The sequence below is a fragment of the Monodelphis domestica genome, chromosome 3, assembly GCF_027887165.1.
Source record: "Monodelphis domestica isolate mMonDom1 chromosome 3, mMonDom1.pri, whole genome shotgun sequence".
NCBI lineage: Eukaryota > Metazoa > Chordata > Mammalia > Didelphimorphia > Didelphidae > Monodelphis > Monodelphis domestica.
Window position 1 is genome coordinate 67,722,574 of NC_077229.1, and position 14,250 is coordinate 67,736,823.

At 37.8% G+C, this 14,250-nt stretch overlaps 1 protein-coding gene across 1 annotated transcript in view; it reads right to left on the reverse strand.

Annotated features, from left to right (window-relative positions):
- Nucleotides 1-14,250, reverse strand: part of LOC130458062 (mucin-16-like) — a 38,433-nt gene that overhangs the window by 11,418 nt on the left and 12,765 nt on the right. Inside the window, exons 2-9 of the mRNA XM_056820971.1 lie at nt 9,947-10,074; nt 9,754-9,821; nt 8,138-8,310; nt 7,424-7,459; nt 3,894-4,018; nt 3,705-3,772; nt 498-670; nt 244-276 (exon numbers count right to left, since the gene is read on the reverse strand). Coding sequence (XP_056676949.1) covers nt 244-276; nt 498-670; nt 3,705-3,772; nt 3,894-4,018; nt 7,424-7,459; nt 8,138-8,310; nt 9,754-9,821; nt 9,947-10,074 — 804 coding nt within the window. The remainder of the gene's footprint in view (nt 1-243; nt 277-497; nt 671-3,704; nt 3,773-3,893; nt 4,019-7,423; nt 7,460-8,137; nt 8,311-9,753; nt 9,822-9,946; nt 10,075-14,250) is intronic.

Here is a 14,250-nt window from a genome sequence, read left to right on the forward strand (position 1 = left end):
CACAGAAAAATTATGTTTGAATATGGAATATGGGGGAAAGGATTCTTGCTGGGCTTGGTAAATAAGTAGTCCATGGAATGTGAGGATTAAAATTCTGAGGGACCACAGGCCATCCCTTGGGTCCTTCTATCCCTTCCCTTTCAAAAAAAAAAACAGAGTAAATAGGATTGGTAGGAGTATCAATTGTTTCTTCTTCCAGGTCACAGGAAGATAGATAGAGACATGAAGTTGATGAATACTTACTAGAGGTGGAAGATTGTAAGTGATGGTTATAACCTAGAGAAAGCAAGAAATGAGAAGACAGACAGTCAGAGACAGAGAGGGTTCTGATTTAATTGATTCACCTGGTTTCTTTGGGTCCCCTGCTTCTCTGCTGTGCTTACCTTACAGTGGGCAGAGGAAAATGGAGCAAGAATTTGGGCAGAATGTCTATTTTCCAAACAGGGACAAAATCAAGGAGAAGATTCAAGAGTCATGTCCTGAGTGGGCTTACTCACGATTGAGGTAGAGACTGTCCCTGTCGAGTGTATAGGGCCCCAGTCTAGTGATGCCCCCAGTCTGATTGCTGAATTCCCAGTAAACCCTCTCTCTATCCAGGAAGGGACCAGTGGAATCACTCTGATAGAGGCAGATGACACCTACTTCAGTCACTGTCAGATTCTTCAGAGGTCTGGAAAAAGATGCATTGATAGGATCCTTAAAATGATGGAGAATGATTCCATAGGAGACCACTGATGGCCCAGTGCATAAAGCTTTGGGATTAGAATCACAAAAACCTGAGTTCAAATTCAGCACACAGCACTGACTAACCAGGCAGATCTAGTGAGTCACTTAACATTTGATTAACTCAGTTTTCCCATCTGCAAAATGGGGATACTATTAGTACCTTTCTTACAGGGTGGTTGAAATTTGTTCAAATTTGATCAAATGAAAAACTCTTGATGAAAGTGTATAGCATTGTATGTGAATGTAGATGCTTATTCCCTCCCTCCTTTAGGCAATTCATATTTTTAGTTACTCATTGAGTGGGTGACTGGTGCTCTGTAAACTCAAGCTTGCAAATATGTGTTTCTGCTCATTTTGTACTAGCTGACATGTTCTAATTTTGGTTTTGGCTCACTAACCCTTTTTGTTAACCCTGCCCTATTTCTTTGGAATGAGGTCATCTAGCTGGATCTGCCTATCTACACTCAGAACTTCTGGTTCCCCTTAACCCATTCATTCATCAGTCCCTTGTAGTCATACTTCTGAAATGATCTGACATGGAAACACTGAAAACTGCTGTTTCCAAGACTAAAATCAATGGCATTTTCTTAGTCCTCTTCTCTCTGTCTCTGTCTCTGTCTCTCTGTCTTTCTCTCTGAATCTTAAAACTGCTCAGAGTCTACCTTAGAACATTTGGTTAAGGCTATTCCCTTATTGAAACAAATGGAGGTACTTGATCAGGAATGTATTGGGAATTTTAACATTACTCCACCCATACTTAGGCATACTTTAGGGGAAAATAAAGTTGTAAAATTCCTTACTGAACAATGAAAAGTCCTCAACTCATACTTAGAGTGAAGCTAAAACCTTAAGCTAGGTCTATTTTTAGATCTAATACAAAAGGGTGCTAAGTACCTATAAAGGTTAAATTAATCACTAAAAGGTCAAGCAACTCAAGAAAGGCATGCTTAACAAAAGAGGTATGAACTTTTAGTCTACCCAGAGAAGGTGATAATAAAAGAAGATATGAATTAAGTATGGTCAATCCTGGGGAAAATGTCTACTGTGATTGGTAGATGTGAAAATTTAGGGGAGGTGACACAAGAGAAAACGTTCTTTAAAAGGAAGGAGCTCAAGGTGGAGTCTTTTTAGTTGGAGTTCACAGTAGTTGGAGTTTGGAGTTAGTTGGAGGAGCTGGGTCTCTGGACTGTAGTTTTGCTTGGGACAAATCTTGTGGTGAGTGATTAAAGACTGACTCATCTCTGTTAAGGCTCAGACCTAGGCCCTTTGGCCTAGGCCCTTCCTACTATTTCCTCTTACTCTGTCTCTCTCCCTTCCCTTTACTCCATAAAACCCAGCTGACTTGGGTATTTTCAAATTTGGGAATTTTTCCCATGGTGACCACTTATTTTTTATTATAATCAAGACACCAAAATTATCTTTACTGATTTGGCAATTCACAGTCTTGAAACCCAACTTTTTCACGGTCGCATCTCTCTGTCTCTCTCTGTGTCTCTCTCTCAGATGAAACCCAATTTTTTTTCATGTTTTGCCTCCCCTATACTTCTAGAGCTTCGAGCATGCTCTGTTTGGCACATAGTAAGTACTTGGGTGCTTTTTTAAAAAAAATTGTTCATTAATTCTTAACTTTGTGCCATCAAGATCCATGTCTTTTTAAAAAACTCTGATTTCCCCCTTCTTTTAGTCATCTCAACACCCTATGGTGACTTCAACATTTACAATCACTTTACCTATTTTCTCTGCAGGTAGCTCTTTGTTAGTTCAAACAATGAATTCCACAACAAACATTTGTATGATGTAAATTTTCATTTCATGTTTCTGCTGGGCTGACACCAATTACCCTATTTTATAAATAGCTAGCTATATATGAAATAGGATAATTGGTACACTAGCATATTCTTGAATGATACAACTGCTTCATAGCATTCATTATTCACTTTTTAGAACCTAGATATATAAAGTTAATTCCTATAAAGATAAATCCAAACCTAGTGCCTTTCTAGAGCTTTGGTCTCTCATTGACACTTGCTTGCCTTTCCTCATTTCCTCACTCAGTTGTTACCTATGTTCTGACATCAGATTGTTTTTATTTATTTATCATAGAGCTAGAGCTGGAAGGAACTTTCAAGCTAACCTAATCCAATACATTGACTTTACAGAGGAGGAATCCCAAGCCCAGCAGAGATGAAGTGACTTGCCCATAGTCACGCAGGCATCAGATGACAAGGGTTGGAATTTGAACCCAGATCCACTGATCCTAAATGCAGCAATTTACCTAGTATAAATGTAGTATTCCTACCATAGAATATAAGCTTCTTGGGAGGGAAAGGGACTCTTTTTCATTTTACATAGTCAGAACCTACTAAAGCACTAAAAGAATGCCTCTTTTAGCACCAACATCCAAGAACTGTTCTGAGAAACCAAATGAGATATTAATTATAAAGAAACTAAGCATAGCCCTTAGCAAATAGCAAACTCGATGTAAATGTTAGATAATATAATTTTTTATTATCACTTCCACCTACTGATCTATGACTGAAATGAACACATGAAAGTGTCTCCTTTTGGTCTGTTAAAATTAAATTTGATATAAAAATTTAAAACTACAAATAAATAAATGACGGTTGGCTGAATGAATTGAACAAGAAGATGAAAGAACAAGAATCAGATGTATGGCCTAAAATCTTACATGAGATTAAAAATCTGCCACGGAATCCCTTTGTGACCTTGATATAGTCCCAGCCTTTCTGGACCCAATTTTCTCATGTTGTGAGACAAGATTTTTTACTCAAGCTCACTCTGACTCTTAAATCCAATGGTCTGAGAATAGAAAATGAGATGAGTGTGACTGAATGGGTCAGCTATGAGTGGAACAGTGGATATCCTGACTTGGAAGAAGAATAAGAAGAGGCAGAAAGGGGTGGCTTTATTTAAGTAAGTCTACATAATTGGAGTCCATTAAGGATGCTGGGCCTCACCTTAGGAAAGTCAGTTTGCACCTGGAATAACTGGAACCAAGGCTGCTGTTCTCAAACAAAGGGCCAAGCTAGAAAAGAGAAGAAAAGGGAAGTGAGCTAAGTATTGTCTAGAGGTAAAGGCATGAGGAGCAATGGAAGCTTCTTGAATAGAATAAACACTTTGCAAATCAAAGCAGTGGCAACCCTTACCATATTCTGAAGAATCTTTTCAGTGGACTTGAATTTGATGGAATCCTTCTGCCCCATGTCTTCTGTGTACAGCAGGTTGGTGATGGTGAAGTTCAGGGTGAAAGCCTCTAGACTGGGTCTCCAGGCTGGAGGGAGGCAGGAGGGTTGAAGGTGGGGGTGGAACACAAAGCACAAAAACTCAAAAGCCTGGGTCATGTATCCATAGTTCAACAGAGGCTAGATAGAATGTATGCCTTCCTCATTTCTGCTTCCTAGAACTTTTGGCTTCCTTCATTTCAAATGCCAGGCCACTTCCCTTACTTTTTAGTGTCCTTACCCAATTGCTTTGAACGTATTTTCTATATATTAGCAAATGGATACTTTGTTCCTTTCCCTCAAGAGAATAGAAAAATTCAAGGGCAGAATCTAGGTGATTTTTGCCTCTAGAGTTCCAGCACCGTGGACAGCTCCTGGCACAAACCTGGAGACAGATTCTGGCTGATTGATTTAATGCATACAAAGAACTTCAGAGGTTTGGGAAATACTTTCCTGGAAATGATCTGTGGAAGTAGGGGCAAACTGAGGCTCTGGGTGTTTGTGTGACACCTATGATCTAGGCCACACAGGAGGGAAATATCAGAACTAACAAAGGAACATTGGTTATCTAATGCTGATCTGACTCTGAGTCTCTCCTATATCTCAAACAATTACTAGCTGTTTGACCCTGGGGCAAGGCACTTCACCTCTGCCTCCATTTGCTCAATTGTAAAATGAGCATAATAATAGCACCTTCCTACCAGGGGGGAAAGCTCTTATTCTCCACTTCCAACCCCTTATTCCCCCAGTACCAACATTGCTTCTCAAGGTCAAGAAGAATAGATTACTCTAGACTTGGAAACTAGAAAAGTGGTCCCAAGATAGATACCAGATCAAATCAGAAGTTGAATGATAAGCACTTTTTTCATATCAATGAAGGTATCTAGCACTTTCATATTTACAAAGTACTTCACAAATTTTATCTCATTTTTAAATCAATCAACAAACATTTATTAAACGCCTACACTAAGCCAGGCATTGCTCTAGGTATTGAAGACAGGGAGACAAAAATAAAACATTACTTGACCTCAAAGAGTTTACATTCTATCAGAAGACTTTATACATTGAGTCCTCATGGACTTAGAAATTTGCCTTAGAAAAGGAAAGAACATACTTCACATGTTTAAATTTTAAAACCTTCTCTTTAGTTTGTTTGATTTTTCTGAACCCCCTACCTTCTGACTTAGAATCAGTAGAAAATATTGGTCGCAGAAGAGTGGCAAAGGCTAGCCAACTGGGGTTAAGTAATTTGCCCAGTGAAGCCCAGAGTCACACAACTAGAAAGTATCTGCAGTCAAATTTGAACACAGGATCACCTATCTCCAATCTGGCCCTCTATCCATGGAGTCACATAGCTGTCCCCCTTCTCTAGCTTTTAAAGCCCTCCACAAGTACTATCCCACTCCAGAGAGAGGCCTGTTGAATTCTGAGTGCAGACTGAAGCAGATATTTTATGTTTCTTTTTTATGCTTGAATGCTGAATATAATAATATAATGTTGAAATATATTTTGCATGACTTCATATGGATAATGGGTATCACATTTTTTATCTTTTCAATGGGCAAATAGAGAATTTAGAATAGAATATAATTTTTTAAAAGAAACCTCTGCCTACTTTCCGTTCTTCAATTTCTTTTCTTCTCTTAATAAAAAGCTAACATTTCTAGTACTACATTGAATAGTAATGATGATAATGGGCATCCTTGCTTCAGTCTTAATCTTCTTGGAAAGCCTTCTAACTTATCTCCATCATAGATGATCCTTGCTGATGGCTTTAGGTAAATATTACTTTTAATTTTGGGGAAATGCCCATTAATTCCTATGCTTTCCAGTGTTTTTAAATAGGATCGAGTTTTGCATTTTGTCTCATTATCTATTGAGATAATCCTGTGACTTTTGTTACTTTTGTTATTGATATAGTCAATTATACTGATAGTTTTCCTAATTTTTAAGCAACCTTGCATTCCTGGCATAAATTCTATCTGGCCATAGTGAATGATCCTTGTGTTACATTGGTGTAGTCTCTTTGCTAGTATATATTTGATTTAAAATTTTACCTCAATATTCATATTAAGGAAATTAATTTGTACTTTACATTCTCTATATTTCATCTTCCGGACTTCGGAATGAGCACCATATTTTTGTCATAAAAAGTATTCATTAAGATTCCTTCTTTGCCTAATTTGCCAAATACTTTACACAATATTGGGATTTATTACTCTTTAAATGTTTTAAGAGAATTCCCTTGTCAATTCATCTAACCCTGGGGTTTTTTTTTCCCTAAAAGACTTCTTTGATGGTTTGTTCAATTTATTTTTTCCAAGCTGGTGTCACTTAAATATTCTATTTCATTCATTTGTTAATCTCAGCAATTTACATTTTTGTAAATATTCATTAATCCAACTAGATTGTAACTTTTCTCATATAATTGGGTAAAACAACTCCTATAATTGCCTTAATTCCCTCTGTATTGGTGGTAGATTCACTCATTTTAGATTTGATACTGATCATTTAATTTAGTACTTTCGCTTTTTAAATAAAATTAGCCAATGCTCTATTTTATTCACTTTCTCATAAAACCAGTATATCTATACTTGGAAAGCCCTCATTTCTCCCTTTCACTTCAGAGGACCCCCATTCTTCTCTCAAGATGTAGCTCCACCTACTACCCCCTACATTAAACCATTCCTGACTGCCCTCTCAGTATATAAACTCTTTGTCACTAACTACATGGTAGTTATATTTATTCTTTGTTTTTATTCTACCTAGATTTATCTCTGGAATAGCTGTCACTCTTGTTGGAATACAGGGTCCATATGAGAAGAGATCATTACATTCATTGTTAGACCTAACACCTAGGAGTACATCTTTCCTGACCTCTCCCATTTCCTGCTTTATCTTCTTGGGTCCTTTAGTCTTAATTAAACCTTGCCAGGAGAGGAAGTAAACCATCACTCATTTCCTACCTATAATGCCAGAGGATAATGATGCCCAAGCAAGAGATAGGTTTGGATAGAGTGCAATTATTGAAGGAGGGAAAAAGAAAAATATTTTTAATGAAAACCATTCACCAACATTGCTGAATGAAGGCTATAGAGGAGTGGGCACAAGTCTCCCTGTAATGTTGAGAGATCACTTCTGTGTACCAGGGTTACAAAGACCACAAGGTTTGACTCTAAATACAGATCAAGAAGGTGATAGGGGTTTTCCAAGTCCCATTGGGTATTTTCCCCTTTTTGATCAATTTAGATATGCTTTTAATTAAAAAGAAAAAAACATAGGCAAATAAGTAAAGAAAATCTATACATTGGCCATATCTTACAGAATACCTCATTCTGAACCCCCAACCCACTTTTTCTCCTCTGCCCTACCATACCCCCCCTTCTCCAAAAAGTAAAGAAAATTTTCATTGCAATCTCCCATAAAATAAAGCAATTAAGAAATTAAAAACTTACTGTTTGTGGTGGTGGTTGGTATCTGATGGGTATACCCTGTAGTTGGGAAAGGGAGAAGAAAAATAAGAGAAGGAAAAAAAGAAATTTAGAGGGAAGGAGAGAAGGAGAGATGAATGGGGAGGGAAGCAAAGAAGAACTCAGGGAAACAGATGAAATGAGGTGAAAGGAGAATAGAGCATAATGGAAGAGAATAGGACAGAAGAAAAGTGATTATAAGAGAAGAGGGTAGATAGAGAAAAGAGAAGAGTGAGCAGAATGAGACAAAAGAGGAAGGAGAAATAAAAGTGATTGGTGTGGGGAGAGAGAGAAAGTGGGGTGAGGGAGAGACATAAATATTTGATATGGTAGCTCTATCTGGGAAAAAGCTGAAAGAAGGAATGGAGAGATGTTCTGGGACCCATAGGGTTGGTAAAATGAAATATGTTTCATCATTCAAGGCACTTCCTTATTCAATAGGAAGGGATACATGGAGTAAATTTAGTTTAAGGAGACTAAGAAAAACCAAGCCACTTCTAATCTTTAGAAGTAACCACCCCCCGCCACGTCTTTATAGTTTGCCTTAACTTTGAGAGCCAGTGCTCCCAGGAGGGGTAGAAAAAAAAACCCATGGAGACAAAGGTGGTCTAAAAGGAAAGGAGAATTTGGGGCAGGCTGGTCAATTTCTAAAAATAGAACCACTCAGAGAAACAAAGGTGCATGTTCCAATTCACTCACCATCCACATAAAGGCTTTCCTTATGTAGAATGTAGGGTCCCAGCCTTGTTTTTCCATGGGTCTGTTCACTCAGCTCCCAGTAAATCTTCTCTCGGTCCAGGACAGGGGTGGAGGAATCTTCCTGATAAGCACATTCGACATCCACTCCTGTTGCTATCCTATTCTTCATAGATCTGGAAATTGAGGATTTAGACAAGAAGTATTAAACATGGCCCTCCCTGATAGTCACTTGAACCAGACTAAAATGTAGTTCATAGTTCCTCTCTAATCTTAAACTGTTGATGATGAAATATATAAATTTGCATAGTTTTCTGAGTCAATATGTGGGGCAAAAGGACTTTGATGTACAATTTAGTGACCTCTGTTTCCTTTTGAGTTTGACACCAATAGTTTAGTTAGTGAAATTTAGTTATTCAGAGAATATTTCACGAGAGAAGTGGCCTACTTTGAAAAAAAAGGTTTGGAAAGAATTATAGATTTAGAGTTGAAAAGGACATGGAAGAGATCACAATTAACCTTCCCATTTTAAAGATGAAGAAATTGAGGCTAAAGGAAGTTATGGGACTTGCTGAGAATCATACCACTGGTAACTGTCTGAGAGAGAATTCTTAAATTAATTTTTATTTTAAAATATTTTTCACTGTTTCCATGCTTCATTTTCTTTCCCTCCCTTCTTCAATCTCCCCTCCCAGAGCCAACAAGCCATTCCACTGGTTTGTACAAATTGTTGTCACTTGATGTACAAATTGTTATCACTTGATACCAATTTCCATGTTTTTCTTTGGCATTTCTACTTCCATAGTTCTTTTTCTCAATGTGGTTAGCATTCTTTCCCATAAGTCCTTCAAGAATGTCCTGGATTCTTGAATTGCTACTAGTAGCAAAATCTATTACACTGAATTGTTCCACAATGGTTTACTTTCTGTATACAATGTTCTCTTGGCTCTGCTCATTTCACTCTGCATCAGTTCATTGAGTTTGAGAGAGAATTTGCACTCAGGTCTTCCTATTTGCAAGCCTAGCACTCTCATCGGACACAGTGGAATTGGCAGGGATGTGTGAATTCACTCATATCTATGTTTACAAGTGTGTATGGGGTCTGATTATTTTCAGTAATTTCTTTAGAGTAGTGGAAAGATCATTGGATTTAAAGTTAAAGGGCCTGTGTTAAAATTCTGGATTTGACAGTATCTTTGACTCTAGAAAAGTCTCCTTGGGTCTTCACTTTTCATCTGTAAATGAAGAAAGTAATCCAGATGAACTTGAAAGTCCCTTCTAGCTTATGTTTGTAATTTCTAAGCAGTCCTTTACTAAGCACCACTTGGTACTTCCTAAGTTATTCCTTGTATGTGGAACTATAAAGAAAAAGTATAAACAGTTGCAACATTGTCTTTAGAAAAGTTGTGGGGAAAGGAGCTTTTCTCCACATGAAAAAGGCTAGAAGGAGCCCAGAATTTTTCTAATGCCTTGTTGGTTGGGATATTTTACCCACCTCAGCTTGGGAAAGAAGGAATTACAACAGGGAAGTGGAGGAAGAACCAATCTGGACACCATCTAAGTCAGATGGGAATGTGCTAGTTCCTACTATTTGAACCATCAGCTCCCATGACTCTCACCTTAACAAAGTCAGCCTGCATCCAAAATAGTGAGGGCCAAAGCTGCTTTTTCTAAACAAGTTGTTGATCTAGAAACAAAAGGAAAGGAAGGAACTGCTGTGTGCCTCGCTAAATAAATAGCAGGCCTGGATACCCAGGGCTGAGGAAGAAAGCTTGGGAGAGAGGAGGTAGAGGAGTGGAGGTAGAGTCTCACCAGAGGTTGCAGGACATCCTCAATGGAGTTGAATTTGCTGGAGCCCCTTTGACCCATGTCTGTTGTGTAGAACAGGTTGAGGATGGTGAATTTGAGGTTGAAAACCTTCAAGTAGGAGCTCTCTGATGCTGTACAGGAGAGAAAGAGAGTCCCATGTCTGAGCCTCAGAAATGTTACATGAATGAGATAAAATGCTTTGTTAACCTTTAAATTTGATTCAAATGTTGATTGTTACAATCATTATCATTACTCTGGCACTATAAAGAACTTGTGAATTTGAAGTCAGAAAACCTGGCTTCAAATCCTTACCCTCCCATGTCCTACCTTTGGGCCTTAGTTTCCTCACATGTAAAATGAAGAGGTTTGTCCACCTTCAAGGGTAAGAACTCATTATTTAAAAAAATTTTTCAAAGAAATCTGAAAATTAATCTGACAAAAACTAGGGATGAACCAACATCTTGCCTGACTTAGAGAAATGAACTTCAAATTAGTAAGATATAAAGGGTGAAATGCTAAAAAAATGAGAGTTATGAGGAAAATTTTAACTTTCAAATTTATCAACAGGTGGACAGTTTATGATCACTTGAGGCATATAGTATAGATAGCAAGATAAAATGAACTATGTTTTTAAGATGAAATTTAAAAGTCCCCCCTCTCCCAAACAAAATAGCTTAGGTAAAAGAATTACAAGGAATGAGGTAATAGGGTGGACTTTTGCTTCCAATTCTTCTGAAAAGAGTCTCCTTTCCAGTTTCCACTAATTCAAATTTGTAAGAGTAAAAGCTGAGGGTGGAGACCTCCACCAAGGTGGTGGAGAAGGTACAAATCCTCATGTGATGTCTATCAAATTACCCTTCACAAAACTGATATAATACAAGTCATTTCCCAATTGATGAATGGTCAAAGGATATGTAAAGGGAATTATCAGGCAAAGTAATTGAAGCTCTCTTTAGACATGCAACTCTAGACATGCAAAAATACTCTAAATCATTATTATTTAGAGAAATGCAAAGTACAACAAATCTGAAGTACCACCTTACAACCTATGAGATTAGCTCTTATGATAGAAAAGTAAAATTACAAAACATGGAGGGGATATGGAAAAGTTGAGACATTGATGCCTCATTGAGGGAGCTGTGAACTGATTCGACCATTCCAGAGAGTAGCTTGGTCTATGTCCAAAGGCCTATAACAGTACATACTCTTTGAGCCAGTAATGCAATTATTTGGTTTCTATCTCAAGGAGATAAAAAATAAAAAGGGGAAGGATTTGCATATACAAAAATATTGAAAACAGATCTTTTGTGGGGGAAGGAAAAGAATTAGGAAGTGAGGGGATGGGGAAGAATAAAGATGGTGGCTTAGAAGCATCAAAAGTCAAATCCTCTATGAAAACCCATCCATAGCAATGAAAAAAAAGCTCTTTGAGGAGGTCAGAAAACTAAATACAACAACAGGACAGAGTTGGGGTACCCTCCTACTTGATTCAACATAAAAGGTACTCAGAGAAGGTTGAATACTCAGTTTAAGGAATAGAAAAAGGAAATTTCCAGGTCCCTTACCCCACCTATTCTGCTGAGAAGTAGGTGGTTGCTGGGATCTCAGAGCAAGGGCTCCAGCTACCACTGCTACCCAAGGTTCAGGGTTATTACCACAGCTGGTGGAGAGGCAGCACTAGAGGAGAAGGGCAGAGAGGAGGGAAGCCTGGTCATAGCCTTCAGTTTCCACTCCTCCATCTGGGGTCCCTGCTTGACCTCAGAGCTCATTGAGCTCTGTAGATCATCTAAACTGGATCAATCCAATCTATAGATAGTGAAGAAAAACTCCAGGGAGACAGAAAAGCTCAACCTCCAACACCACTCCTCCACCACTCAGCACCTATTATGTTAGACCAGCAGTAAGAATCCTGCTGCTGGGGATCCCAAGGAGAAGGCTGCAACTATGACAGAGTAACTTGGTACCACTACAGGAAGCTCAGGATTCTGACCAGGCAGCTGGCAGAAAGGAAGTGAGAAGGACAAGGATAACTATCTTCAGCCTCCACAGCTTCACTTTCACCTTCAGATTATGCTAGCAGCTGGGGAAGATCTGCTCTCAGGGAACATTAATACAACAGGTTAATTCCATCAGCCTCATCCAGTTAATCAGAAGATCAGAGAAGCCCAAACTCACAGACCCAGGAAATGAACAGAGCAGCAAGAATATAGCCAATGAGGAGTCAGAAAGAAGGAAAAAATAGAAGTGAAAAAGAAAAAAGAAATTACAAACAACAGTTTCTATTCAGGTAAAGAAGAAAGAACAAATGGAACAGAGGAGGACAAAAGAACATCAAGCAAAACCTCAGGAACTCCAGCAAATTGGACTCACACTTTCAAAGAACTCAAAAAGTAATTAAGAGAGGCTGAAGAAAATTTGGGGAAAATTTTAAAAAGCAAAATAGATCATCTGGAAACAGGTACATGAACTGAAACAAGAAAATAATAATCTTAAAAGCCAGAATTAATCAGCTTGAAAACAAGGCAAAGAAAGTGAAAGATGACCTATAAAGAAAAATAGATGAAAATGAAAAGTATGATAAAAAAAAACTAGGGATTAAATTTAGTCTTTAAAAATAAGCATTGAAAAACTAGAAAAAAATACTTCACAAGGCAGCAAGAGTCTATAAAACAAAATCAAAAGAATGGAAAAAATTGAGGAAAATATGATACCATACCTCATTGATAAAACAACAGACAAGGAAACAGATTCAGGAGACCCAATTTAAGAAAAATCAAGACAAAAGGAAAATGATCCAAGAAACCTTCCCTGATATTCTTAAGCAAGAGGGTAAATTAGAGATTGAAAAAATCCACAGATCTTCGCCTGCATTAAATCCCCAAATGACAATACCCAGGAATGGTATAGTCAGGTTCAAGAACTTTTAGACCAGAAAATATACTGCCAACAAAAATATACTACCAACTACTAAAAATAAACAATCAGATTTCATGGATCTGCAGTCAGGAATACACAGGAGGTAGCAAAACTTTAGACCTCTGAAAACCCTTCCTCACAGAATAAAAACTAAATGCGCCTAGGGGACTGAAAACCAAACCTAACAAAAGGACAGGGCCAAGGAACCCTTCTGCTGGACTCAACTTAAAAGGTACACCCCCCAAAAGCCTGAATTCAAGAACACTTGTGTATAAGGGGAAGGAAAAAGGAAGATCCCAGGACCCCAGGAGAACACTGAGCCTCCAGCAGTTGCTGGAAGCTCTGGGTGGGCAAGGGTGCTAGTCTGGAGGGAATACCTTGCAGGCAAAGCTGTGCTAGGCTCAGAGAGTTGAACACAGGTGGTGGGGAAGCAGTTGGAAAAGAAGCGCAGAGCAGGTAACCAAGAAATTAGGGGGACTGATTAAAAACAAAATATTGGTATAAAGGTAATAAAAGGCAGGACTAGGAGTGGAAATCAAAATGCTGGTTAATACACAGCTGGTAATCATAACTCTGAATGTGAATGGAATGAAATCACCCATGAAATGCAAGTGAATAGCACAGTGAATTAGAATCCCAAACCCTACCATATGCTGTCTACAAGAAACACAGATGACGAAGGTAGACACACATAGGATAAAAGTAAGAGGATGGAGCCAAATCTATTGGCCATCAACTGTTAAAAAGAAGGCAGGAATTACAAACATAATCTCTGACAAAGCCAAATAAAAAATATATCTAGTTAAAAGAGATAAGGAAGTTAATTACACCCTGATAAAAGGCAGTATAGATAATGAGGAAATATCAGTACTCAAAATGTATGTACCAAATGGCAGAGCATTCAAATTTCTAAAGGAAAAACTAGTGGAGCTCAAAGATAAAAAATAGAAAAACTATATTAGTGGGAGACCTGAAACTTCCTCTATCAGAACTAGATAAATCAAACCAAAAAATAATTAAGAAGAGGTAAGAGAACTGAATGAAATCTTAGAAAAATTAGAGTTAGTAGACGTGGAGAAAAATAAATAGGGACAAAAAGGAATACACCTTCTTTTCAGCAGCACGTGGTACATTCCTAAAGATTGACCATGTACTAGGGCATAAAAATATTGCAAAGAAGTGTAAAAGAGCAGAAATAATGAATGCAACTTTCTCAGGCCACAATTCAATAAAAATAATAATTAGTAAAAGGTACATGGAGAGGCAAATCAAAAATTAAATGGAAATTAAACAATATAATTCTCAAAAAACTGTTAGTTAAAGAACAAATCATAGAAACAATTAATAAATTCACTGAAGAAAATGACAATGAAGACACGTCCTTTCAATAT